At 39.6% G+C, this 27,820-nt stretch overlaps 3 protein-coding genes across 14 annotated transcripts; 1 reads left to right on the plus strand and 2 right to left on the minus strand.

Moving 5' to 3' along the window:
- Positions 1-443: 443 nt before the first annotated feature.
- LOC100680464 (serine/arginine repetitive matrix protein 2) lies at positions 444-9,775 on the minus strand. 2 transcript variants are annotated; one of them, XM_008206691.4, is made up of 8 exons: positions 9,203-9,775; positions 7,057-7,535; positions 6,781-6,970; positions 6,352-6,509; positions 6,021-6,271; positions 5,705-5,945; positions 5,416-5,611; positions 444-5,327 (listed from the first exon to the last, which is right to left on the minus strand). In XM_008206691.4, exons 1-8 carry the CDS (start codon positions 9,327-9,329, stop codon positions 1,540-1,542), a joined length of 5,430 nt encoding a protein of 1,809 aa, XP_008204913.1. In that variant the 5' UTR covers positions 9,330-9,775; the 3' UTR covers positions 444-1,539. The 2 variants fall into 2 exon arrangements, with proteins under 2 accessions (XP_008204913.1, XP_008204914.1); XM_008206692.4 differs by lacking the exon at positions 9,203-9,775 and adding an exon at positions 8,051-8,332.
- A 702-nt stretch (positions 9,776-10,477) lies between these two features.
- Positions 10,478-22,271, plus strand: LOC100121275 (toll-like receptor 4). 3 transcript variants are annotated; one of them, XM_016982467.3, is made up of 7 exons: positions 10,478-10,608; positions 10,683-10,807; positions 17,005-18,191; positions 18,263-18,557; positions 18,638-19,817; positions 19,894-20,018; positions 20,093-22,271. In XM_016982467.3, the coding sequence occupies exons 3-7, from the start codon at positions 17,032-17,034 to the stop codon at positions 20,456-20,458; spliced, it is 3,126 nt and encodes a 1,041-aa protein (XP_016837956.1). In that variant the 5' UTR covers positions 10,478-10,608; positions 10,683-10,807; positions 17,005-17,031; the 3' UTR covers positions 20,459-22,271. The 3 variants fall into 3 exon arrangements, with proteins under 3 accessions (XP_016837956.1, XP_003425965.1, XP_001604880.2); XM_003425917.5 differs by lacking the exons at positions 10,478-10,608; positions 10,683-10,807 and adding an exon at positions 12,058-12,276; XM_001604830.6 differs by lacking the exons at positions 10,478-10,608; positions 10,683-10,807 and adding an exon at positions 12,061-12,485.
- Positions 20,496-27,625, minus strand: LOC100679106 (cation-independent mannose-6-phosphate receptor). 9 transcript variants are annotated; one of them, XM_016982471.3, is made up of 16 exons: positions 27,435-27,625; positions 27,199-27,367; positions 26,930-27,073; positions 26,624-26,840; positions 26,377-26,534; positions 25,999-26,261; positions 25,759-25,915; positions 25,397-25,673; positions 25,083-25,312; positions 24,801-25,007; positions 24,572-24,718; positions 24,321-24,494; positions 23,985-24,248; positions 23,762-23,897; positions 23,545-23,690; positions 22,889-23,167 (listed from the first exon to the last, which is right to left on the minus strand). In XM_016982471.3, exons 3-16 carry the CDS (start codon positions 27,014-27,016, stop codon positions 23,045-23,047), a joined length of 2,586 nt encoding a protein of 861 aa, XP_016837960.1. In that variant the 5' UTR covers positions 27,017-27,073; positions 27,199-27,367; positions 27,435-27,625; the 3' UTR covers positions 22,889-23,044. The 9 variants fall into 9 exon arrangements, with proteins under 9 accessions (XP_032452588.1, XP_032452587.1, XP_032452586.1 ...); XM_032596697.1 differs by lacking the exon at positions 22,889-23,167 and adding an exon at positions 20,496-22,825 and having other exon boundaries at positions 23,985-24,242; positions 24,801-24,953; positions 27,199-27,482; XM_032596696.1 differs by lacking the exon at positions 22,889-23,167 and adding an exon at positions 20,496-22,825 and having other exon boundaries at positions 23,985-24,242; positions 24,801-25,004; positions 27,199-27,482.
- Between the last annotated feature and the right edge of the window lie 195 nt (positions 27,626-27,820).

The raw sequence follows: 27,820 nt of genomic DNA on the forward strand, positions 1-27,820 counted from the left end.
GTTGACAAAAAAAAAAATAAATTGAAGCGAAGAAAAACGGAGAAAATTGAAAAAAAAAAAATTAACGATGCGAGCGAGGGAGCTGTGTGGGCGAAACACAAAAAAAGTTTGTTATTCTGACCAAGCTGTAATACTGTAATAATATTGCTGTTGCATAAAGGATAGACGAAATAATAAGCTATGAACAATCTACGTATAATAAATAAATGTATGTGCTATAAGAACATCATTCTTACCTCTTTCCCACAGTCATCCTTGAGTCTGACTATACGTTACTTATGTATGCGTGCGGTGTGCGAGTCGTCTTTTTTGTTTCGTCACCGGCTACTGCAGCATATGCTTACAACTGAACGATCATTCCTTTTTTTTATCTTAACTATTCCAATTGTTTTCTTAAAAATAGATGCGGACGAGTCGGGATGCAAAAGAGAACACAGCCGATATACGTATAAAAATATCTTTATTTAAAAAAAGATTGTTTCTAAGTATTTATCGCAAATGTAACGCTTGGTTTTTACAAGAATATTCGTGTGAACAATCTTGCTTCACGCAAATCACTTAGAATAAAAGGAAAAAAAAATCGTCTGCGACAAATAGTTACATGGCTCATACATACAAGACTTGGCGCATGCAACGATTCAGTCAATACCAATCGAGGTAGGTATGGTGTAAGTAATTTTTCTTAAGAAATTTTTCCTCTTTATCACAATCATTCGCACACGTGTATACACCGTGGCGCGCGCGTAACAATAATAGCGGTTTTACGATGTATAATGGCACCTCTTAATAATTTAGTATATTACGTATATAGCGGCGGCGCAACAAGCCGCAAGTCTATCTAACAGTTCACTCATTTTCATCAAAGTAATAATAATAATAATAATAATAATAATAACAACAGTAGGTTCTGCATAGGTACAAAACGCGTTACTTTGGATCAATTGGCAATAGGTTATTTCTGCATCACTTCGGTATATGCGATTAATGTCACTACGTACAGTTTTAGAAGTGGGAAAAATGTTAACGTATCTCTTTTCTTACAAAAAATGCGTCGTGGTATATCTATATACCCTCGGCTATGCTTTAGTAACATCATTTTGCAAGATTAACGCATATATAGTTCTATATAACTTTAGTCCGAAAATAGTTTAATTCAATTTTTGCTTTCGATAATGTAAAATCAACCGTAAGTAATGTTCAAATCTCGACTAAAATATTCTGCAGGTTTGTAAAAAAAAGGGATTCTCTTTAAAGGTCGATTGGTAAACCGAAGCTAGTGTACAAACGATATCGCACCATTATCTACAATTAAGTCATGTACACTATGTAGTATTTACTAATATGTAAAAAAATATTTCAATCAACAAATCAACTCAAAGTTCGAAACTACAAGTTTCCAGCATAAAAAAAATTAAAGAAGAAAAGTCGAGACCTGCTTGCTATTTACTCAGCAAATCGCTAATACATTACAAAAAATCAATATGAGTCAGCTCTCATTAGAGTACTTTGTAGGATTCTCTCGCGCTTTTCTACTGCTTTTCAACTTGCGCTCTCGTCTTGTACCGCTGGATCGGCAGTCGTTGTGCACGGCTTGGACGACACCGAATCAGACGGCAAGGAGTTTTTCCGGCTACTGGCAGAACTAGTCGAGATCGGGCTCAGATCAGCTTTCCCAGGTATGTCCCACTGGTCGCCAATTTCGTTTCCAGACTTTGTCTTGCTCGTTGCGGAACTTCCTAAAGCTTCGGGTGGCAGAGAACTCTTTCTCTTGATGGAGTCGAAAACAGGAGAAAGCGACGTCTTACGCAAGTCCGCGTAATTGCCCATGGCAGACTGGGTGAATCTGGGCGCCGACGGTGATCTAGTTTCCCATCGTAGCATAGAATTTATTTCGCCGAAAGATAGCGGCGAAGTCCGGGTCCATTTGTATTGGGATGGGGAGCGTTGGAAAATCCTGGCGCCGGGAGAAAGAGACGAGCGCCTGGAATTTCTATCGCCAGAAGGAGAAATTGATGATCGCGAGAAGCGTCTTTCGCTAGGAGGTGATGGCGAGCGCCTTAACGGTCTCTCGCTGGGGGGCATTTGTGTACGCTTGAACCGCTTGACGCTGGGAGAAGGAGACGAATACCTGTAACTCCTATTGGGAGGAGGGGAAACCGTCGACAACTGTCTGTCACTAGGAGATACCGACGAGCGCTTGAAACGTCTCTCGCTAGGAGATACTGGCGAGCGCTTGTACCGTCTGCTGCTAGGAGATACTGGCGAGCGCTTGAACCGTCTCTCGCTAGGAGATACTGGCGAGCGCTTGAACCGTCTCTCGCTAGGAGATACTGGCGAGCGCTTGAACCGTCTCTCGCTAGGAGATACTGGCGAGCGCTTAAACCTCCTCTCACGAGACAACGATGGCGAACGCCTAAGTTGACTTTCGCTAGACGATGAAGACGAGCGTCTCCGTCGTCTGCTAGAGCTGGGTGAAACAGATGAGCGTCTCGACCACCTATCTCTTGACGGTGAAGCGCGGCTGGGATATTTACCACTCGGCGATGGTGACTGTCTTATCCACCTTTCGAACTTAGTCGATGGCGATCGATTGGCGCGCCTGTACGCGGCTGGGGGCGATCTACCACCACGATCCCAATTCGTCGATGGCGATCTGTACCCGCGCTTTCTATCCGGCGATGGTGAAAGCGAGCAGTCGTAGCTGTCTCTCTGGCGTTTTAGTATCCTCTTTATCTTTCTCTTCTCGTCCATAAGCTGACGCATATCAAGGTCTAGGCCCTTATACTTTTTCTTTTTTTCCTTTTTGTACTTACTGTCGTACTTGCTCTTAGATTTTTCTTTTTCTTTTTTAACCTTCTTGGACTTTTTCTCAGCAATTATGCTGATTTCGTCGTCCTCGGAGTTGCTGATGTTGCCGAGCTTCTTAACCCTGATGATTGGTGGCTTTTCCTCGAACTTTTCGGGGCTCACTTCTCGCTTTACCGTGACAACCGGATCTGGTTGAGACGGTTTCGATATAGGTGTTTCATCTTGGTCTTCCAATTCTCCCTCTTCCACTTCAATTTCCTTCTTCACGGTCGTGCTGGCCATCCCGGACAAGTACGATTGATTGGGTTGGACCGAGAATTCGAATCCATCCATCGTCTTGAAATTAGCCGAGGCTGGAGGTGGTGATACTGAGTTTCGGTCTCTCTCAACCAGAGAGGCAGGGCGATGCACCGGTGTAGGCATATTCATGAAAGCTTCTCGGTCCAAGGTAGGCGAGAGCATCTCTTGCTTTATTTTAGTAGGAGGAGGCAACTCCGTTGTCGTCACTGGCTCATCTTCGTCGATAGGTTCGGTTTTTATGCGCACTGGGAGCTCAGTAGAATCAGGAAGCTCGGTCGAGGTGGGAGGCTCGTTAGTATGATCAGAAAGCTCGCTAGGATCGATGGGTTCGCTTTTGATACGCACCACAGGGAAGGTTTGTGTTGGCTCCTGCTTCGGTGTCACCTCCTTGGGGTCACCTTTGGATTTCTCTAATTCATTGTTCTGGACACTACTGTGCGGTTGTTCTCTCGGCAATTTCTCTTCGTTGCAGTCTTCGTCCAATTCCATAGGCTCGGATTTAATGATAGCATCGAGAAAGACATCATCGGGTTTGCTGCTTGCATCGGAATTCTGCTTGGGTAACTTATTAAAAGTACTGTCCGGACTCAGTTTTCCCTCTTCTTTCTCAACGGAAGAGCGCAGACTCTCTTGTTTGGGAAGCGGCGGGGGTACACTGAAGTCTGGTGCAGGAGGCATGAAGCTTGGTGTAGGTGGCATGAAGCCTGGTGTAGGTGGCATGAAGCCTGGAGCAGGCGGCATGAAGCCAGGTGCAGGCGCCATAAAACCCGGTGGAGGTATGCTGAAACCCGGTGGAGGTACGTTGAAGCTCGGTGGAGGTATGTTGAATCCCGGTGGGCGTACGTAGAAATTAGCAGGGGGCGCAACATAATCTGGTGGCCGTGCACTGTGCTTTGGAGGAAAATAACCAGGGAGAGGTGGACTATCAAATCGAGTTTCCTTCTTCACAGGAAACGTAGTAGAGTCGACAGTCTCTGTTTTGAATGTTGAAGGGATATTGAACGCTTTTCTAGTGATTGCAGTCTGAGTCGGAGCTTCGATTCGCGGTTCTTTCTTCATAGGTGGAGGAGATCTGGAATTCGAGTCTTGCGATGATGATGAATTTGGAAAACTTTGTTTTTCTTTTTTAATAGAAGGATAATCGAAGCGATTTTCTTTTTTTGGTCTCATTGAACCCGGATTATTTCGTTCCTTTTTACGTATAGGCACTTTTTTCTGATCAAAAGGCTCCCGATTCGGGTTGAAAGTGATTGCTTCTTCTAAAAAATCGCATCGTGGATCAGTGGATAGAGGCAACGAGGAGTCCGATCTCGACGAGAATCCACGCCGTGGATCAGTAGGTGCAGGAGACAAAGGCTTCATGTCTGAGAGAAAATCGCACCGTGGATCGTTAGACGTCCTTGATGGAACGTCCGATTCGGCTTTGATAGATTTTGTTAAGAATGAACTATCAGATTTCTTTGACTCAGCACTACTTGAATCGTTACTTTTTGGTAATAATGGACTATCGTACATTTTTTTAAGACATCGGTTCGTAACTGGGTTAGGTACCGATTCATACAACTTGGCTATATCTATAGTTGAGCCATCAGACTTCTTTGATTCGGCACTAGTTGAATCGTTACTTTTTGGTAATAATGGACTGTCGTAAATCTTTTTTAGCTGTCTGTGTACGACTGGGTCTGGTCTCGGTTCGTACAACTTGGCTATATCTAATGGTGGGAAAATTTTTACTGGTTTACCATAATCTGGAGGCAGTACACTTGTCGGCTCGTCATTGTTAGATGGTGGTGGTGCAATTACAGCTGTCACATTTTCACCTTTACTACCTTTTGGAAGCGCTGGACTGTCATACTGGCGGAATTTCCCATATCCTTTGCCTACAATTTCAGAAGTTTTGACATCAGGAATTACTACAGGTTTCACACATTTGGAATCAGAATCTTCCTTTAAGTTGAGCGTTGGACCAAATCCAATCAAATCTACAGATGGTTCAATTAAAGATTTTCTCTCGAATACCACGACAATATGAAAATCTTCAGGCATTGTCGGAGACTTCTCTACCACGCATGCTTGCATGGGTAAGAACTCATCACCCATGTGATGATCACTTGATGTTAAGATTGTTATGTGTTTTTGAAATTCTTTGGAAAATGTACCATATAATGCAACTCTCCATACAGTAGGTAAATTTCGTAAAGACTTCATAACATCAGGACCTAAATTTTATAAAAAGAAATAATTAATAACCAAGCTTCTACGTTATCCAACTTCACTAATGATAATCACAGCAATGAAAATAATTACTTTTTCCAAAAGGTGTAGCTAGATTAAGCACGGCAACTGATATATTCTTCTTGACCAATGATGAGCATTTGGTAAAAACATCTTTTGTTGTGCAGGAAATAAATGAAGCATTATGGATTTTATTAAGCTTCATGAGTTGATCCGCAAGTTTAATATCATTACTCTCGTGACTTAAACCAATAACTTTGTCACATTTCTGAATAAAAAATAATATGTTAAATGATAAAATTTTTCGATAGTTTAGCCTTTGATATTTCAGAAACTTTACATATTTTAAAAATTATATTACCGTTGCAAGCATTAGACTCAATACACCAATACCACACCCAATATCTATCACAGTGGTTTCTGGAGTTGGATTTAAATACTCCATCATTACTCTTCCTAACTGCTCTGATTCTGCAGAATTAAATGTTATTTTATTCTCTGCATTATAATTTATTATTATTGGTCCAACTTTGTCTCTCAAATCTATTGTTCCGTACAGATGTTTGGGAGCAGGTCCGTTTGGTTTATATTTTCTTAGAGACCTATAATAGTCATTAAAATCACTAATTTTTAATAAACTTAGTATTAAAAAAATTATTGGAATAATAATTACATACCATAGGCTATTTATGCACGATAGCGATACAACATTGCAAGTTCTTCCTACTCCGTACTTGAAAACCTTTTTCAAAGGTTCTAATAAGGGAGTAACCGCTTTTCCATAAGCAACCAGTAATATTTCATTTTTGTAATTAACTCTCACTCTTATTTCGGTCCAACTTGGTCTTTCGTATGTAGTATCAGGGACTACATCAGAATCCAAATATGGATTCGTTTTTGCTGTTGCGTTTACAAAATTTTGGAATAGCTAAAATATAAACTTAATGTATTATTTTATTCATAAAAAGAAAAAGTTTCATTTAAATCCAAAACGAGATTACTCTTTACCTCCACAGTACGCATTACATGATCAGGGAATTCTGTACGCATGATATTTTTAGTTTTTGTTGAAACATTTGTTGGAAAATGTTCCAGCAGTATCTCTTCACAGTCAGCAGTATGAGCATGGTTTGGTTCTGGTGGATCAACTTTGCACTTAGTATTACCTGTAAAAATATTGTTATTTAAAACATTAAATAACTAGGGAATTTACGTGGTTGTTAGAAGAGGTACAAACTTTTAAAATAATCTAATGATTTGAAATTCTCTTAGATATTTATACAATTTTCAAGATATTAATATAATGCATTTTGACACTATTTTTACAATAAGTTTCCAAAGCTAGCTTTCGTGAAATGCATAAATTTACTGTGAAATGTAATAAATACTTTGGCATATTGTCATAAAAATTAAAATAAAGGGTAATTTAATACTAACATCTGAATTTCCAGTAATTTTGCCAAGGTTTGTTTACTGGCGGATGCCTTGGTGGATTTATTTTGCAGAAGGGTGTATGATGATCATGTTCAATTCGTTTTATATGTTCCCATGCTTTTCGACTTGCATAACTAACAAGTAAGCTCAAACTTCTCAGGCGTTCTATAGCAAGCTGTTGTTTTCTGTCAAGCTAAACAATTTGAAAAAAGAAATATTAAAAATGAAACTATGACAGTGAATGTTTTTCTTTTTCAAAACAAGTAGAACTTGACTTACATTTTTCGAGTACCACAATGGGATTTCACCAATTGGCTCCTCAGGAGCAAACTCGTCATAAAAATCTTCATATTGGTCTCTGTCAGCCTTTACAATTGTAACGTTTTCAGCCTTTGGAACTGTAGAATCCTCTTCAAGTAATTCTTCTTCCACTTCTTCCAATAGTTTATTGACTTCCTCATCATAGTCTGGATCATATCCTAAGTCATTCTCCTCGGACCTGCTTGGTTCAGGAATACTTCCAAGCATCGACATGTGATTGAAGTCCCTGACCTCACTATCACGGCCATAATTGCCATGATAGTAACTAGTGGGTTCTTGATAGTAATTCATATCTTGATCATGAATGTACGCAAAATTGATACCACTGTTGCAATTCTTTAGTCTAAAATTTGCTTTTAGAAAATGACTGTCACCACTTTCTTTCTGAGGTTCTTCATAAGGACTCTCAAGTTCATCAAGGTAAAACTCATTGTAATCTAAAAAAAAAAAAATTAAAAAAAAATGGTTTACATCCTCTAGTAATAACACACAACTGGTATAACTCGTCAACAATCAAAAAACGTTTGAAATTTCTTGAAATAAACCTTCATATATACTGAAGAAAAATCTCATTTGTTAGGTAAATCTAAATAGAGTGCATCCACTCTATATACAGGAAATTACGTTCGAGTTAGCTCTTTGTACATTATACATAGGTAGCCCTGCATACGTTGCAATTCCACGCAAGCGTGGAGGAGGGGAGGATAACTTATACTTTCCCACCAAATGAAGGAAAGAGATAAACAAAATGTAATGGGCAAAAATCAAAGATCCCAATTGAATAAAGAAGCAAAAAGAAAATTCTTCGTCCGAAAAAGAACAAGATAGAAAATAAGGAAGGTTAAACGTTGTAGCGTCACACAGCGTACGCGTCGTAATAGACGCGACGCAACATAAACATCTCAAGTTTATAACAAGACGCGCGACTTCGTTTATTACAAAGCACACATACTTCAGACTATTTAGCGTATATAAATGGTAGCTCAGGATTGTCCCAAAACAAAGACGGCGACTCTGTGTGCAGTGTGGGTGTGTCCTTCAGCCTGCAGATCCTGGTATGATATCTGTTTGGTCACCGGCGTGGCGTCGTATAAGTATATACTCGTAGTACAGAAGGCAGTCGACGGTAGCGTATCCGTTGATGGCTCGACGTACAGTGGGCCGAGTCTCGATCCGTGGAGTCGTCGAGAGAAAAGCAAGCCAAGCGGCCTCAACATGGCCGCGGTTTGGATTCCGGCATCGCGCGCGCACAGTTGCTGCGGCGGTTGGGGAGCCAAGCGAGCGCCGCGAGGCGGGGGTCTTTGATCTCGCGGTAGACAGAGCTGGCAGCGCGGGCGTAGCTGTAGTCGCTGTATAAGCCGCAGCTGCGCGCCCAGTGTTGCTCTAAGCGAGTTTTTTGGGACCAGTAATAGCTTCTATATGGTTGGGCTGTGCGGTGGCGCGTCGTGTTTCATGCTTTTGTCGAAGATCGATGAAGGGCGCGAATACTTGTTTGAATTCCTTTTTGGTATTATAGTGGAATAGAAAGTTGTTTACGTATATACTATCATTGTATCACTTATATAAGAATTGTATGAAAGTATCTCGAAGCCAATAAGTGATTCTGTCAATCTGAGTATTTTTTTTTATGAAAAATTAGTTATTCCGATACTAGCAATTTTATGCAAGAACAAAATTCCGATAACTTTTTTTTTAGTCAGATAAAACATCATGTTTCTGGTCACCACCGCTGGACTACTTAATTCTCATATATTGCATTATTGTGCAATGTATATTCCAGATCATGATGAATGATAATTCAATTAAAGAAAAAAAATATCTATTTCATAGTATATCATCTTCTAGAAGCTCCTTCATTCGATTGCGAGTTTTGATCGTTTAGGCGACGAATGTATAGTATATACACAAGTTTATTTGCGAGTTTGCGTCGTAGAAGTAATATTTGCTCTTTAATTCGACAACGTAAACACAAGAAACTTTACTAGTAGGTACTAGGTGAAAAGGAACATGGTTTGTTTAGATAAAAGATGATCAATATAAACAAAGTACGGTTCGACACAAAAAACTTTGCAATAATGAAGGCATAAAGAACACTATAGCTAACCTATTTTATTTACGTTCTTCGTTTCGTCTTCTTTCGGCCATTTGACTTCCGAAAGATCAACATCTTTGTCCCAGCTGATGTCCCGCCAGCGGTTCGCAGCCTCCGTTGCATCGAAATGTGGGAACATAAATGACCAGTGTCTTTTAACCTTGACAGCTAGATATCTTCGTGATTTCTCAGGCTAAAACTGGCTAATTTTAAACCGTATAAGACAATCGTGTTCTTTCATTATAATGTGTACATACACGTAGAGCTATGTGCGATCAGCGTTTACGCACAAAAAAATTCATCACAAAGCACGTAACTGTATCTATTCTGTACAGACGCGTAATATCCGCGCACCACTTGTTGATGATGGCCAGTTACACAAAAGCCTATGATGTCAGCGACAGAATTTCGATCGTCGATTGATCAGAATCGAGTAGGTATTACACACACTAACAAAGCGCCCGGTTGATTCGCTTTTCACTGTTGAATGAACGATATATATCGTTGTATGCATGTATGTACACGCGTAAAATTAGGTGTATAAGCAGGACTAAAACAACCGGCATCACTCGCGAGCGACAAATGACTGAGCCGAGCGATGTCGGATAGGAGAGAGGATGTGTGAGATACCTACCGCTTGTCCGTGCGTGTTTTGTGTATATGTATACACACAATAACATACTCTAATATTTTCTAAGAAACTCGCGCCTGTTGCTGCGACTCTGCAGTTCTTCAGTTGTAGCCTACTCTGGTTTCCCATGACGCGAAAAATGGTATATTTGGATAGATAGCGTTTTTGTAAGATATATAAATAGCGCGTAGGAGTAAGATGATAGGCGACAATCGACGGTTTGATGAGACGTCGAGACGAGCATTTTGACCTGTCGTGGCTGCAGCGCCAAGGCTTTGCTTTGGTTTGTCGTGGACGATAGGGTGTATATGTTCAAGGTGAATATTTTTAGATCCTTTGTTGCTCAAGTATTTTCGTCGCGCGGACTCTTCTGTTGCTTTTTTTTGTTGTTGTATGTACCGTGTGTACACGTTTCTACTACACCTATTAATTGGTTATGAAATTATAATAATAGTCAGCCGTCAGGTCGGTGACACACGACAGGTGTCTGCTGTTTTTTATGCGTAATTGGAATAAAAACAAACTCGATTGTAATGTTATTTATCACGATCATACATTCTCACGTAGGTCGAAGATTTTTTCTTGTAAATTCTTTGTATCGAATATTCTCTTATTATGCAGGTTAGAACACGAAAAGCCAAACTCCGTCTACTTATGCTGAACTGCATCGCGATACGACCTCCGGCACACCTTTGTTGAAAAAAAATATTGCCAGCTATCGAAGGAAAGGGAAAATGTTATCCTCTTCGAGGGACGACTGCAGCTCTCACGAGTGCGCAATGTTCCGGTAATAGAATAAGCTTGTTCAATTAATAGTCGACTAAGCGTCATAATCACTGTTTCAGTTCTATTGACTTTCAGAATATTACATCGAAGCCTCGCAACCTTCACCCTCAGTCAGGATTTCCAAGAATCGAGAGGAAAAGATTTAGCGACATAGCGCGAACCTCCGTTTTCGCTGCTTTATTTATGAGAATGGATAGTTTGTAAGTAGTTATTTTTATTTAGATTGACGTATTACGAATCAAACTGCTCGAATTTTTATATAAATTTAAACAAATTCATAGGCGCAGCCATAAAATAGTATATGTTATTGACGTTGTTCGTTGGAATTGCGGTGTCTCCGAAAAATGATTTAGTATAAATGTTGTTCTCGAGAAACAAAATGTTTACCAGTTTCGAATATGTTTTTTTTTTGCCTATAAGTAAAAATAAAAAGTAAAAATAGAACGACATTATGCAAATATTGCGGTCGAATCTGAATTTGAAATAAGTAAACACGTTTCAAAGTCGATCAGCGATCCTCGATGAATATCGCCATTTCCAGATTTGTCTTATAATTCTAATTGGCCATTGAATGATCGATCAAACGTGTTCCACGTAGCTGACCGATCCGTAATTTTTCTGACACGTTCGGATACTCGATAGTCTCGGAGTAGTGGTCTACGTGATAAATGCGCAGAACTTTATTAAATTCCTCAACGCAGGTATCTGCAGCATAGGTTGAAAAAAAACGAGATTAAATTTAAATCTCCCCTATTGTGACCCCACGCGTGCATGTTTTATTTCAAGTTTTTTGCTTTTTCGTCTATTCTTATACATCGCTTTTCGTATGCGAATCAAAAATTCGATCGCGACAGGTTCAAGTCTCTTTTTTTAAAAATTAGCATGCGCATCCACGTTTCTCGGTGAAAAAAAATTAAATTTTTATTTAAAAATTAAAATACAATCAATGAAAAGTGCAGTCAACAGGCCCCTATGCACATACGTAACTTTATCGTCACGTATTGCGCGCGTGCGATACAATTAACGCGCATCAAACTCGTTTTCCCTACTCGCGGGAAAGATGATCGCGAACATCTCGAAATCTGCTCTCGGGAAATTTTCATCTCCCGCCGCGCGCGCAACGAAAAAACCATCGCTACTCCTAATCAAGCCGGTTTCCCTAATCTCTCGAAAAGCCGTATAAGCCTCCCCGAAAAAAAAATTCGCAAATAAACATTACGCTCTCGGGATCTCCGCGGAAAATACATTATCCGCGCACGCGTGCATATGTTGACGCTTGACACAGCCCTCTATATGTTACACACACATAGTCGTGCATATATACGCACTGCTGTAGTGGGGCTATATATATAAGATACTCGCGCACGCGCTCACACACATCGTGAAAAAGTGACGTCAGAGCCGCTATAGTGTATAGACAAACGCCGGAATATCGCGCGGGCAGCAGTGACTATACAGCGTCGCGGCGTTTTGCTTCTTTTCCCTGCAGCGACAGAGATCCGCTTTGGATTCTCGGAGCGCCTCAGTCAGTAGGCTGCGAGCCACGTCGCCGATCGCTCGGCGATTCGGCCGGCTCTTTTTTTTCTTCTCTATCTCGCGTCTCTCTGTCTACTATTCGTTTCCGGTGTACAGTGTGCCGGCAACACACGCGAACTCGCTATTTATAACGGTAAGTTTCGATTTAGTTCGGAAGTCGTTAAGTAACGATGAAAAAAAAACGCCGGTATGCTAGCTCTCCCTCTATATGCTGTCTCGCGTTCGGCATTTTGGCGCGATTTGTGCGTGTGTGTGTGTTATTGTCGTACAGTGCTGTTCTCTGGATTCCTCCGGCGTAATATTGCGCTCTGCGCTACTGGACGACGCCGATCGTAATAAATGGTTCGTTATACCCTACGACGAGAGAGAGAGAGAGAGAGAGAAGATAGACGATGAAAACCTTGACCCCCCCCCTCCCCGGCATCCAGCAACATCACAGCAAGCGGACAGAGTAGTTCTGCTGAATTATCTCGTTTAAAGCGTGTTATGCTTTATTATGCACGACGAGCTCGTGACGATCTTCTTATCGAATGCGCGGGACTGTTTTGCCGTTGCTGCTGCTCGCGCGACGAGCGCATCTGATAAGTGTCTTCCAAGTGTGCGAGTGAGATTCACCTCCGTGAAGTTCAATTTTATATCGAGCTTTGCGCCTCGCTCGATCGCCCTGAACTCGATGATTCACAGCGCAAATAAATGGATGCGTATCATCCGGGAACGGTTATTGGATTTTCGTCGTTGTTTTTCTTTATTCCCCGATCGTTTCGAGGAGAGCTTGTTTGTTTCTCTTGGCAGGAATTATGTACCGGTCTTCGGCGGCGCGATCGGTATCGATATTTTCATCCACAAACGACGAGATTTTTCGACGAATCGGAAGAAAGAAGAAGACTGGAAACGGGCCGGTGATAAGCGCAATTGGAATTCGAGATAGGCGTTTACTTGGCGCGTATATTTTTACAGCTCTTCTCTCTCTCTCTCTCTCTATCTCTTTCTTTCACTCTGCTGCAGTGTAGCGCTTGCTATTTATGTGAATAGGTGTATTAAACGATTTCCCGGCAATTGAAATCACGCGGTAATCGAGTCGAACCTGTGCGTGTTATATGTAACAGGAGGACAAAACAAGCCGGCGATCGACAAACTTATCGTCCGAGCTTAAGTAACGGTACCCACTTTGCGCGACTCGCAAAAAATGGCATCGCGTGTCCACGTGTTGTTTTTTTTCTCTGGTGAAATTTGATTTTTCGTAACTAAATCGCGATCGAAACGTATAATATAGGGTTTGTTTGGGTGCACGGATCGCGATTCGTATCTCATTCATGCTTTTGGGTTTGCCTCGCACGTACAGCGCGTGTGTGTACCTATGGACACTTTCTCTCGTCTGGAATAATTGTTTTCGTCTCTGCCGATTCTTTCGTCGATTTTTCCACAACTTTTGCATCAACTTGCTCGAGAATTCATCAAAATAAGCACTTGCAGCGCTCGATATTTCTGGACTGCCTCTCCACTATTCTTCAATCGGATACACACCGACATGTGTCGATGCCCAAAATAGACCTCGACTCTAATTCGATTCGGACTATTTTCGAATCGACAGACGATACACTCCTTTATTTTCGTCAAAACCGAAAATCCTCTTTTCTCTCCTTAAAAAATTACACACCCGCATCTCGTATTCATTCCAGGCTTACAACTCATAACTCGCAGTATTTCCCAAATACAATAAAGCTCTCCTCGCCTCGGAAGAAAATCGCACACGGAGGGCGAAAAAGTGGCTTCCAGAGGCCCGCGCGCATTTAACTCTCTCTCTCTCTCTCTCTCTCTCTCCCGGCGTTTCTTCTTCTTCTTCTCTCCTCCCTCTTCTTTCATTCGACCAAAACCGCAGACGGGCCGGACGTTACTTACCGAAAATAGAATCAGCGCAGACGGAGCAGTTCGAATTCTTGTGTTCGAAAGCAAGTGGAAAAAAGTGAGAGGGATATAGTCGCGGAAGAGAGCCACTATACACGTTGTTTATCGCGACGATGATGCGCGTGTGACATCGCGCGCGCTATCTCGGCGTCGGCCTGCGTGTGTGCTTTTTTCCATAATCATCGCTCCGGTCCATCTCTGTGTGTGTGTTGTCTGTGCGTCTGTTATACTTGTGAGCGTAGTGCTGATGCAGGATTCAGGCTCGTTTCTGCGTTGCGAAAAAAAAGAGAGAGTAGAGAGACACTTTTAGTTGGTCTGGCTTTTTAGCGCGGAATGTTAATTTAAGTCACGCGGGAACTCCTGAGCGTTTTTGAGGTGGTTTTGAGGGGAGCGATTATTGTATACTACAAAGAGGGAAAAACGAGAGTTGTTTCAGTTATTTAAACACTTGTACGCGCGAGAGTGATATCAGAAAATTATGACGATTGCGTTTGTTTGTTTTCGCCGAGGGGAAGTACGGAGGCCGATCGAAGACCTTGGAAAAAAATCCTATCGGTTTTCGTACGCGCGTAAGTGGTACGTAATTTTTTTCCATGTCGAACACCAAAGACATTGTTGATACAAGTCGGAGCAAATTATTATTTCGTTCAAGTATTACTATCATTTTTAATACGTACATCGGCCGAGTATATAAATATTCCACCACGGGTTAGGGTAACCCGAAAAGATCTTCTCTTTGTTGTTTGTATAAACATGCTTCTTTTTGCCAGGAACCGCCCGTAAACATCGTTACTCCGCAGATAATCCGTTTGGATGAATATTCCATTGTTCGCGTGGAGCAAAGAGAAAAAAGGTCTCCTATATACACGCAAGGCAAAACGAGGAAAAAGGTGGCTCCAAACCCACGCGAGCATGAAGAAAAATAAATCTAAATAATAGATAAGACGAGCGCGAGAGAGCGACTACAACAACGCATCAGCGAATCCTCTCGTTATACGTACACGCACACACACACACACACACTGCGTGGATAAAAAATTAGTCTTCAACTTGGGCTCAGAGCAACACAGCATCGTTACGCGATTCCAGCCCTTTTCATCCGTGTACGGACCGGCGATGAATGGAAAAAAAATTGATGAGAAATTCGCTATATCCGAGTGAATTTTAGATACACGCGTGTGTGTCCGGAAAAAAGCTGTCGGCCGTACGTTGAATAAATTACCGAGTTAATTCACAATTTAGGCGCCTCGGCGAATAAAAAGAAGGGGACGCGCGCTCTCACGTCGAGCGAAAAAATCTCTCTCTCTCTCTCAAGGTATACCATACATTTCCTCATGTGCGTTTTATCGGAAATCCGCAATCGCCCAATGATTGCCTAAGCAGGACCCGAGCTCGGGTGCACCTGCGATTTTGTTGTAAAATCTCACGGGATAAAATGTTGACCCGCATTGAGAGCGCAAAAAGTCGGTATTATCTCGAACGCACGTGCGCCGTAGGCGTGTCGATTCTCTCTCTCTCTCTCTCTCTCTCTCTCTCCGCAGCACGAAATATCGAACAGAGCCGGCGCGGCGTTGGCTTGATATCCTCTGCGGCGCCGAAAAAGGTCGAGACCGTCTAGACCTTGAGCCGCCGCGCGCTCTCTGAACCCCTCCGACTTCTCTCTCTCTCTCTCTCTCTCTCTCTCTCTCTCTCTCTCTCTCTCTCCTGATGTATAGTACTTATACACTTACAGCGCGTGCGTGTACGTATAAATACAAGGTGCTCCCGAAACGTTTTTGCGCGTTATCGGACGTATATTACGGATTCGAGGTCGCGGTTTTGCTGACACCTGCGAGTTTTTTTTTCCTTTTTCGGCTGTATAACATATAGGGAGGATCTAGAGTGAGACACAATATGGGCCTGTGTGTGATTTGTGCGGTTTTACTCTCCGTTTCGCTTTGATTGAAACCTCTCTCGGCGCGAGGATTCCATTGGAAATGGATTCGATGGAAGGATTGCTTTTGTCTCGTGTATGAAAATCATAGACGATAATTTTTCATTCCGAGAAAAAGCTCGGGTTTGCCAGACATGCCATACGCAAAAAAAAAAAAATATTGGCGTTACTCAGAGGCGGGAAATTTTTCGTTCGCCGTTTCTCGAAATTAGACCTCGTGGAAATGTACGGCGTCGCGAGAAAAGCCGTTTTTATATACGACAGGGACAATAAATAAGCATCGCGTTCACACTACTGCTGCCGGGGGACAATTGAATGAAAACTACTCGTACACACACACTGCGCGCTGTGAACGATAAATAAGGGCTATATAATGTGCCAGTATATAGGCGCATGACGCATAATATAAAAAGAGCTGCTGACGATACGGCGCGGCGCAACGTATACGAAAATTACTCACACCATTAAGGAATTATCAATCAGAGCGAGAGAGAGGCGAGAGGAGAACGATTGAATCCGTGTCACCTTTCCTACGACTGCTTGACATTTTAATTGTAATGGATCATCTTTTCGACTGATGGTCAATCGAGTCAGAGCGTATATACAATAAGGTCATGCGCCTCACCTATTAATGCTTTATGAATGACAGCGGTGCTTATCTTCATCAGAATTCCAAGTGCAACTGCTGGGATTGGACATATACACGTTCCCGTCGCTTGTATACGATCGTTTTATCTATATATACTGGGACTGTGTCCGATGATAAACTTCTGTAGAATCATTATCGGGGGAGGAAAACAAATAACAATACTCATCGTAATTGACACGTTGAGAGAGTCTATAATACTACCTTATCTTTCGTATATTGTTCTCCATCGATTGTAGAGTAAATATCTCGTACTCCCGCAGCCGTCCTTCGCAGGTTAAGCTGTTTGTTCAGCTGTTAATTGGGGCGAGGTTTAAATTTCGATTTGAATGCCCTATTAGTACCCCCTGAAAGAAAATCGCCTTTTTATTTTTCAGACCCGAGGCTCCGCACTATGCTCCACAATGGTTCGGCTCAAGTGCAACTGCCCACCGGTCATCGCCTGGCTTCTCGCCGTCGTGGTCATCCTCTCGGCAGCAACTCCCAGCGTTGCGGACGTCTGCCACTCGGATCGCTTGCTGAAAAACGCCGACTTCGAGGTGAGGTGTACCAACTCGCCGAACCTCCAGGTTCACATCCTCTGCAAGACCAGCAACAGCAATACCTGGTCGAACTTCCCTCGCGAACGGCTGAATCTCGTCAAAGTCGAGTCGACGATCTTCCGGAAGTGCAGCTTCGACTCGGACCTCAACCTCCTCGACATCACCAGCAAGTTCCTCAACCTGCGCAGCATCGACAGGCTCGTGTTCGAGCACTCGCTCGGTCCACCAGGTCGTGAGAATCTACGTGGCTTCAACCTCCAGCGACTGCAAATCGTCGACAATGACTTCGTCGAGTTGCCTGCCGACATGCTGCACGACGTCAAAGTCGACGAGCTCCGAGTCGAGCGCATACCCTTGAGTAGCATTCCCAGAGGCTTCTTCGGTAACTCCAGTGAGATCAGCAGCATCGACATCGTCGGCACGAAACTGAATCACATCGAAAGCGACGCCTTCAGCTCGCTGAGCAAACTCAGGAAGCTGGCGCTGTACAACAACAGCATCGAGACCATCGCGCCGGACGCGTTCGACGAACTGGTCAATCTGCGATTCCTTGATCTTGGCTTGAACAAGCTGCACAGCCTGCCCGGGGATGTTCTGAAGAAGCTCACGAAGCTCGAGATCGTCAACCTCAGTCAGAACGAGTTCGACGAGATGCCTGGCGACTTGCTGCAGATCGACAAGAGTCGGCTCCAAAAATTTCGGCTGTCTCACAATCGAGGAAAACTCAAGACCCTGCCTTCCGGATTCTTTCGTGGACTCAGTGGGCTTAACGAGACCGAGCTGACCAGCAATGGCTTCACAAGTCTGCCCGCTGATCTGTTCAATGACTCGATTAACCTCACCTCGCTGAACATGAGTAACAATAGTTTGATGAGTCTGCCGCCCAATATATTCGACAACACGAATCTCAGGCTGCTTGGACTATCGCGCAACAAGCTGGAGACGTTGCCGCAAGATATCTTCAGCCACGGTAATTTGCAGACACTCGATATGAACCACAATCGACTGAGGAACTTGTCCAAGTATGTATTTTTTCTACCAGTTGCAACGGTAGTAGCACATTATTTAAGACGTAATTGAATTTCTTTCGCAGAGACACTTTAGCCGAACTGGTGAAACTCGAGACGCTGCAAGTTTCACACAATGATTTGACGTACATCGATGGGGATGCTTGCAAAATCTTGAAAGAATTGCGAAACGTGGATCTGTCGTATAATCAGCTAACCCTTGATCATCCTAACAATTCCATGTCTATCCTACTTGACTGTAAGAACATCGTCGACGCTAACTTGTCTCACAACAAGATCACTCGGATTTTCGGCGACTGGTTGTATAAATCGCAATTGAAGAACTTGAATCTAGAGTACAACGACATCCGCTACGTCTCGGTGAGAATTGTTAACTTTCTTGTAAGGAATTTATTGGAGTTTCAGAGGATAGCATTGTAATCGATATTTATGTTTCGCAGGTGTCAGATCTGAGGATACTACGCCCAGATGCAGTGCTCAATCTCAAAAATAACAAGATTACTACGGTCAATCTAACGGGTCTCGTTGAAACGGTTGAGCAGTACAATAAGCATAATAAGAATATTTTTAGAAATGCCAAAGTTTATCTAGATCATAATCCCTTGCACTGTGACTGCCACCTGCTTCAGCTCTTTGAATACTACAATCGAACAATGAATAACGAAATCTACTCTTACGTAAAACTAGAGCCCAGAGATCTGAAATGCCAATCACCTGTACAGTTTACCAATATTTCCATTACCACTATCGGTCTGGATAATCTCAATTGTCCGGTCAAAACGAACGTGACAACCGACGCCTGCAATAACACCTGCACCTGCTGGGACTATCCAGGCAAGAAGGTCCTGGCAGTTGATTGCTCTTATCGCAATCTTACCAGTGTACCCAAGGATGTCGGCAATCCGAACAACCGATCGATTGAACTCGATCTTTCTGGAAACAAGCTGCTTAAGACCCCAGCGATGAACATCTCCTACCTGCTCAACGTGACCGTTCTAAATCTCTCGAGTAACAACATCTCCACGGTATCCCTGAGCGTCTTTTCTAGCAATTTGCAAAAACTCATGCTGCACAACAACAGCATCTCACGACTTGATAATAGTGTCGTTGAATACCTATCCGACTACAGCACGTTGAGCAAGTTGACCCTCTACCAGAATCGTTGGATCTGCGATTGCGAAGCTCGCAACTTTCTTATCGTCGTTCAAAAGAAGCTGTCGCAGAAGCAGTCGCAAACATTACATACCATCGATCTCCAAGAGGACACATGCAGCGGCACTAATCGTCTTTTCTCGAGCATGACCGTCAACGAGCTTTGCGAAGGCGCCATCGCCATTATCGTCGTAAGCTGTTTGCTCATCGCGCTCTTCGGTGTGATACTGGGACTCCTGGCAGCATTGTACTACAGGTATCAAAAGGAAATCAAGGTTTGGCTGTACTCGAAGCAGTGGTGTCTGTGGTTCGTTACCGAGGACGAACTTGACAAAGACAAAATGTATGATGCATTTATAAGCTTTTCACATAAAGACGAGGACTTTGTGGAAAAAGAGATCGTGGCTAAACTGGAAGATGGACCTAAGCCTTATAAGCTCTGTTTGCATTACCGCGACTGGCTAGCTGGTAAGTTATTGGCAAAAAGTTTCATTTCACAGTTTTTCATTGATCCCGAATTAACACTGGCAATTGATGGATACAGGTGAATGGATACCAGCCCAAATAGCCCGATCTGTTGATGAATCGAGAAGAACGATAGTTGTACTGTCTCCTAACTTTATTGAAAGTATTTGGGGACGAATGGAATTCCGAACTGCGCATAGCCAGGTAAATATAGAACTTTGGTTCGTTAAAGTTTTGGATTAGTTCAAATTTAATAAATCTCTGTTCAATTTTGCCAGGCGCTGAGTGAGGGCAGAGCCCGCGTTATAGTGATCCTGTATGGCGACATAGGCAACACAGAAGACCTGGATCCCGAATTGAAGGCTTACCTCAGCATGAACACGTACGTCAAGTGGGGTGACCCATGGTTCTGGGACAAACTCAGATATGCTCTACCACACAGGTATGAGCCATCAAAGCGTAGGACACGAACTGCCCGCATAATTGAAAATCATCTGGCACAGCTGCCTGTAAATAATCACAATGATCACGTCGGAAACAAGTCCGAAATCATTCCTATGCCCAAAATTAGCACCAGCTCTAACGATTCAGCTAAGCTGCTTGACTCGGCTGCCGAAGACGACCGAATCGTTCAAAACTGTTAGCATTCGCTTATTATCTAACTACGCATTTTCGTCAAGATACTTTGTGTTATATGAACTAAGGCATAGAAAACGTACAAAAGTGTATGTAGATTTGTGACATCGTGAGCGCACATTAACTCTATGTTAAACGCGTATAAAATATAGCGTGATAGTGCTATAGTTTTTAGTGCTCTGATAAAAGTGATTTTGGTTTTACGAAATCATATTTGTTTTAACTGTGCAGAATATCGATTGAAAATCTATTTATTTTTCATTAATTGAAAAGCTAAACAATATCCTAAAATATTATCGATTTATTCTGAGTAAGCTCGTTAGATTTGCTATGATATGCTGTTTAAGTATCTCTGTACCTATTCTGTTAAAAACACAAATATCTTCAATCGTTGTTGAATCCTAAATTATCGTTTACAGTGAATATAAAGCCTTGCTGTAAAAATGCAGTTTGATTTATTATTATATAATCAAGTATCAGAGTATGCTAAATATTAAATACCACCTTGTGTTGCTCCAAATTTGTTGAAAATGACTCATCTAGAAAAACATTTAAAAAATGATGAACAAACAATTTTGTACAATGCTTTTGCTATAAGTAAATCATTGTACGCTGAGTTTATTGAAAGACTTAAGTTCAAAAAGACTAATAAAATATTTGTATAAGGAACATTGAATCCTAGATGCGGTTAATGCGGTATTCAAGTGCTAAAATTATTTGAAATTTGAAAAATTAAATTGAATACATTTTTTACAAATATTTTACTAGTTTTTTTTTTTTAATCAACGTATTCGTGTAAATCTTTAAGATTTAGGTGTTAGTAGTAATAACGATATTAATGACTGACAGTAATCCCTCTAATGATGTCAAAATATGAATATTTTAGCAATGATTTTGCTTTTCGACATTATTAGAACCGAAAACAGTTGTTGTAAGATAAAATGTTTGTAACATATGCACGATTTCGGCGTTTTAAGGCACAAAAATCGCAGTATATCCCAAAGGCTAAGTGGGCTTTTTGACCTTGTGTGGTTGTGATACTCGTCTTTGGCTCGTGCTAGCTAGCCTCAACTTGTAATGCAATCTCCACACTCGATAAAAAAAAGAAAAAGAAACACTTTTCGCCTTTGGTACACAATATACTATTTAATTGATTGTATATCATTTTAATTTATCACTGAATCTTAAACATATTCATTAAGCTGTAACAAAAGTCACACTATCCTTATTTTTCTGGCAACTAAATTAAATTACGTCTCGACTTAATATCTGCTATATAGATGATTCAATTTAAACCTATAATATGTTCTATTGCCGCTATTATTTAAACATATTAAAAGTAGAATCTATAGACTTATAGTTTAATAAGCCTAAAGAAAATATCGATAACTGAAATGACATTTCTGGTCTTAACAAACACCAGTGTAATTATTTCACTTACAAGATTATTTTTACTTTGTAAGATTTCTTGTATATACTTTTGTTGTACATACATCGTGTCTTCGATTAAAAACGTTAGTAACTGTTGTAGAAATTAAAATTTATATTATAAATACATTTTTGTAAGTCGTAAAACAACTTACAAAAATGTATTTATAATATAACACAACTAAACAACAAGCGTAATAAATTACAGATGTAAAACTGTTTAATTGTTCAATTATCTTGTAATTTTGTATACTCATTAGCTGTAATTTTTTAATTTATATTTTTGTAAGAGATTGTCAAGAGATCGTAAAAATCGACCAAGGAAAAAATATATCTAATCGACTTTTTTATGTAAATACGTATTACATTAAGAATAAACTATAAATGAAAATATTTTGTTTCAGATTTATTGTTGTTCAAAGAATAATAAAATTAAAATCATGACTGAAATTCTTAACATAATATATACATAAATACGTTTCTTATCTGTTAAACTTATTAATGTTTAATTACATTTACAACATTACTTCAATAATGCAAGTCTTTTCACATCTTACACAAACTATTTTGAGTCATTATAATTCTGTTAGATTCACATGAAAAAAAAATCATCATACAAACATTTATAATTTAGCCTCGTCATTAGGTAAATAATTACACATTTTACAGGAAAATAGTCTCTGTACATACAGAAAATAGTCTCTGCATCTATACATTTCACTTGTACTCATCAAGTTCCACTTTTAAGGCGTCTTTTTAGTTTGACCAAGTACATTTTTAAGTACAGTAAAAAATTCGAGCTTAAAGATAATTTTGTTAGTAATCATTTGGAAAATGTTAGAAGGAAATGACTAGGCATCCAGAAGTTCATCATCATCACTTTCCGACTCTTCGACGGTCGGATCAGACTCATTTAAAAGCAGGTGAACTTCTTCCATGGTATTCACCTGCAATAATTAAATCAAATATAAGTTCGATTATGATGGGTGAAAAAAAAATTAAAACAATAATTTTATTTTTATTTTCAATTTATATTTTATACAAAAGCTTGTACATCGAAATCGACAGTATATGAGAATGGAAAAACTGTACATCGTTGTAAAAAAATAAACTTATAAGTTTCAAACTTATTCACTTTTTACAGGCACAATAGTTCTTACACTTTCTCATTTTTTTGTTGTTGCTGTTTTAAATATATTAATGCTGAAGGAACTTAATATTTTATAAAGCAAATATTTAAAGCTCAAAGTAGTTACAAATAAAGTACATAGGTAGTACCATCTTAAATTCTGTAATAAAAAAATTAAAAAAAAAATCTTATAAGCGATAATAGATAATGCGCATACGTAATAATGTCTTATACTCATTTTAATAACATTATTAAATAAGCCCTAAAACAACAATTTTTTTCAAATTTAAAATATTTATATAAGATTATAATCTAATAATGCTTATGTTATGTAAAGCTGACGATGATTTCTAAAGAATGATTTTTTTTGTAGTATTCTCGGTAATTAACATACGCATAGATTTTTTTAAATTTTATCTAACAATATAAATCTCGTTAAGAATGTTGAGTTATATATATATAATACTTCTACATATGGAACTAAAAAACGATTTCGTTGAGAGATGACGATGAGGTACGAATTTTTTTGCAACATACCCGAGAATACTTAACGCGATCACAATTTCTTGAAGTTGAGTTAGAAATCATCTCAAAAAGGTGCGTTCGTCTTGATTCGTTTAGAAGATAAAAAATTCCTATCACAACAATAAGTACAGGAACTATAATACCCATTATTTTGCCTCCTGAAACCAATGGAATATATAAACGTCGGCATTTTGGATTTATTATTTATTATAATACGATTGTACCTTACCGCTTAATGAAGCTGCTTCATTTGGAGCTATGCTATTTTTGGTATCAGTATCTTTAGAAATTGAATTTTCAGGAACGGACAGAAAACGACATATTTGCGGTCTATCCCATTCGAATTCCAAATAACATGAACTCTCCTAAACATTGAAATTAAACGTACATCATACACATGTCCCGCATCGATAATTGTAAAAATTTTAAAATTGTTATGAATGTTTAATTACCTTTAACAGAACTGGTGGACTCAAAATATTCTTGTTTCTACAATTTATACTTAAAACGGATTGAGCAAGCGATCCATCACTACATTTACTTCCTCCCGTAAAATGTAGTCGAATGATATCAGATGATTCAGCATAATCATAAAGGACACTTACACTGGTACCATAGTTGACCTTATCATCGCAAATAAACCCGCCATTACATTCTTTCTTATTTCCACAAAGGGAAATTTTATACACGGTATTATCTTTACCCGTGACCTGTAACTTATATTACATTAGTTTTTAATAAACTGTTGCTTTTGAGAGTAAACAAAATACATTGCATAATATACATACATAACTTATTAAGCCCTTGTTTTGGGATAATAATGATAAATTACGGAAATCTCCAAGTGTATTATTGATTGAACAATTGTCGTTAAAATATCCATCTACTTTCCCACACACTAAACTTGTTTTCCATTCAAAAAAATACGTACAGTTATGGTAGGATAGGAATCGTGGTTGCGTCTGCAATAAAATAGATACAGTTTATATAGACTATTTTTCAAGTAATATTTGGTTTACTTCTTTGAATCAATATTTACCATTTGGCTGTTGATATCACACAAGAACGAAATACTGGATTCAATTCTTCGTCTTTTATCATCTTCGCAAGCCGACCCATTATGGTAGACTATAACGGCACTTTGATCACTAGAAGTGTTCGGGGCGGAATCAAAACTTCCTAAATTCTATTTGTAAAATACAAGTTCTATAAGCGATACACGAATTTTAGACATACGTTCTCTTAAAATAAAATAAATATTAACTTACAGTTGTACTTATTACTTTTCCATTATTAATCCTAAGTTTACAAATACTGGCTTTTTCATCTGTGCAAACACTAAATTTGTCATACTTGACAAGTGGTTGACACAAATTTATATGATATTCTGTGTCATCAGATTTAATCACATAATTGGAAAGCTGTAACATTAATGGACTAAGATTGACTTGATTGTTATATGTTGAACAAGTCTTCTGCAAAAAATGTATTGTTAAATTACGAAAGCGTAATTTAAAGGAGAATCGTTTTAAATTTATATTATGCTATACCTGTATTTTGCATGCCAGTGGAGTACTATACTTAATTAGATCATAACACAAATCTATTACATCGATTTCATAGTCATCTGGACCACAATAAAATTCAATCACTGTATACTTTTGCTGTTTACCAAAACATACATCTCCATTCGTGTAATTCAAGTATGGTCCACTCTCTTTCCACATCAAATTTGAATTTCCAATTCCACCTGATGTACTTTTATGACGTTTACATGCTCCTAAAAAATCATAACAATATTCATAAATGTTTCGTACTTTGGTTAAAAAGAAGAAAAAACATTAATAGAATTAAATTTATTTACCTGTTTGTTTTTTGCAAGTAGTGTTTGTTATTGCATTACAAATAGTAAATTTGTAAAACTCATTTGTTCCAAATGGTTTCACACTTAATTCTTTATTCATTAATGCTGTGAAATTGTAAGTTTGGCCTGTTATTGGATTTTTCACTGCACACACATCAGAATTTGCTTTTTCTAAACTCTTGGCATGTAAGGCTTGTTCACTGCAAGCAGCTGCTGTTGTCCAGTTAAAACGGTAGTGACACAGTTCCATACCTCCTACATAGTCTGGTAATGTTCCCTATTTTTCAAATGAAGATCAAATGAATAAATTTAAAACAAATCTCGTTTTTTAAGCGATTTAAAATCCTCAAAACCATATTTACAATTGCATCCAAATCACAAATAAATGTTATTGTTGCTTCCAATTTTGAAGATGCATTTTCTACAGCAGATGAACATAGTGCACCATCCGTATATTTTAATGACAAAGTGCCATCTACATTGTATTTTAAATTTTCATTAGGTTCACCTAAAGGTGAGCTTTAACGATTGAAAATATATAAAAATTAATGGTATTCTTTTTCCATAATTTTGTAGAATACATGATGGTTATAAGTGATTACCTTTTAGCAGTTTCTAAATCAATTAGACAAGCTGCATTATTGGATTTGCATGTATTTGGTCCATAAATAACAGAGTGGCATATATTTAGAAGTACTTTTTTTGTATAATTGGCAAAATAGACTTCATAATTTCCGGAAATTTTTGTTAATTCACTGAGATCATAATGATCAGAATTATGATTAACAGTGCAGCTTATTTTTTTCGGTTCAGTGCAAGCAGCTGAAGTCCTCCAATCCAATTTGAAATCACATTCATTGTATCCCTTAATAACAAATTGCATTAGTAGTAATAAATTTAATATCAGATAAAGATTCAACAGATCAAACAAATTTATTTAATCAACTTTTTCAATTTAATTAAATAAATAAATATCTTACAGCCGCATATAGCTCCATGCCTTCATTGGCATCTGTAACTCCCAAATCACACTTCATCCGGATCTCTACCGTGTAATTATGCTGATTATCACATTTATCACCAGTATATTTGAAAATAATTTCACCAAACTCGCGAACAACTTCAGGTGGATTTTTTCCTACAACAATCATTTTATATCAAGATTATAATTAGTCGTATAGGTGATATTTATTTCATGTATTACTTGTTACTTGAAAAATAGCATACCTATGCCTATTTCTTGTCCGGTTTTATTAAGACAAATGGAGTAGCCATCTTGACCATTGCAATTAGTTTTTAACATGCCACAAGGTTGCAATCTCAAAATAGCATCAACATCATGCTGAATGCTATAATCCTTATTAGAATTTGACAGCCCCGTGAAATTAAATAAATGTGAAAATTCCGGTTCCCTAACTAAGCAGTAGTTTTCTCTGATAAATTTCTGTGATGGAACAGGAAACAGTGCACACCTTAGTCGTTTTTCCCCTTGTTTAGTGATATCATGAAAGAATATGATAAAGTGTACCTTACCTCTCTTTTAATTTTACTCGTTATGACTCGAGCCGCCAGAAAATTCGGCTGCAAAGCGGCTAATAAAATGAAAATGAAGAAACGCATCTTTGAAGTAACGCATACAAGAATTTCTACATCAAAATTCAGCAAGAATAGTCTCCTCTGCAACAGTAAAAAGGCACAAAGGTAGGTATGACGTTATCGCTCTTTCGCCGGTAAAAATAATCATGCAACTCCAGCATGGCGTTGCGCCTTTGTTTTGTCTACTTCAACTACTTATGCTTTACCTCGCGCTAGTTTTATCCTTTCTTGGCAGTAGCAGGCAGCGAATGCTCTCGATTTTCGGAGCATATCTCGCAGTTTCGTCTCTAAGCACTTTTTCCGCACTCGATGATGAACGGATTCATTCAATCCTCACGATTGCTCACATGTCTCTTGGAACACTGTAGAGCTGCACTGAAATTTAATCTCCGAGGACTGATATGCGTTTGTTTTACTCGGAATCCCAACGGAATATACATACCTATGCGAGTACGTCGTAAACAAATAATACAGGCCGGATTTCCAAGCACCAATGACAATGACCCAAAGACTGCGCGGGCGGCCGCGGCTAATGAGTAATGTGCGCGCGCAGCTCGATATTTGGGCTTTTCGGAATCGATGCGCTTTTTTTCAGACCGACTGAAAATTGACGAGACGTTTCTGAGCCCGTATGATCGATGGCTAATGATTGCTGTATTAATTTAATTACGTTCGATAGTATACTCGATAACTCCGTAACTTATCGCCTTTTTTATGAGAAGCGGACCTGCGGCTACGTCGGCACCTGCGCATAATTCGACCAGTCGCATAACTGCATATCTGTTTGTCCGCGATATGCCAATAAATAATGTATTTTTATCAGGACGG

Source organism: Nasonia vitripennis, chromosome 2 (assembly GCF_009193385.2).
Source record: "Nasonia vitripennis strain AsymCx chromosome 2, Nvit_psr_1.1, whole genome shotgun sequence".
NCBI lineage: Eukaryota > Metazoa > Arthropoda > Insecta > Hymenoptera > Pteromalidae > Nasonia > Nasonia vitripennis.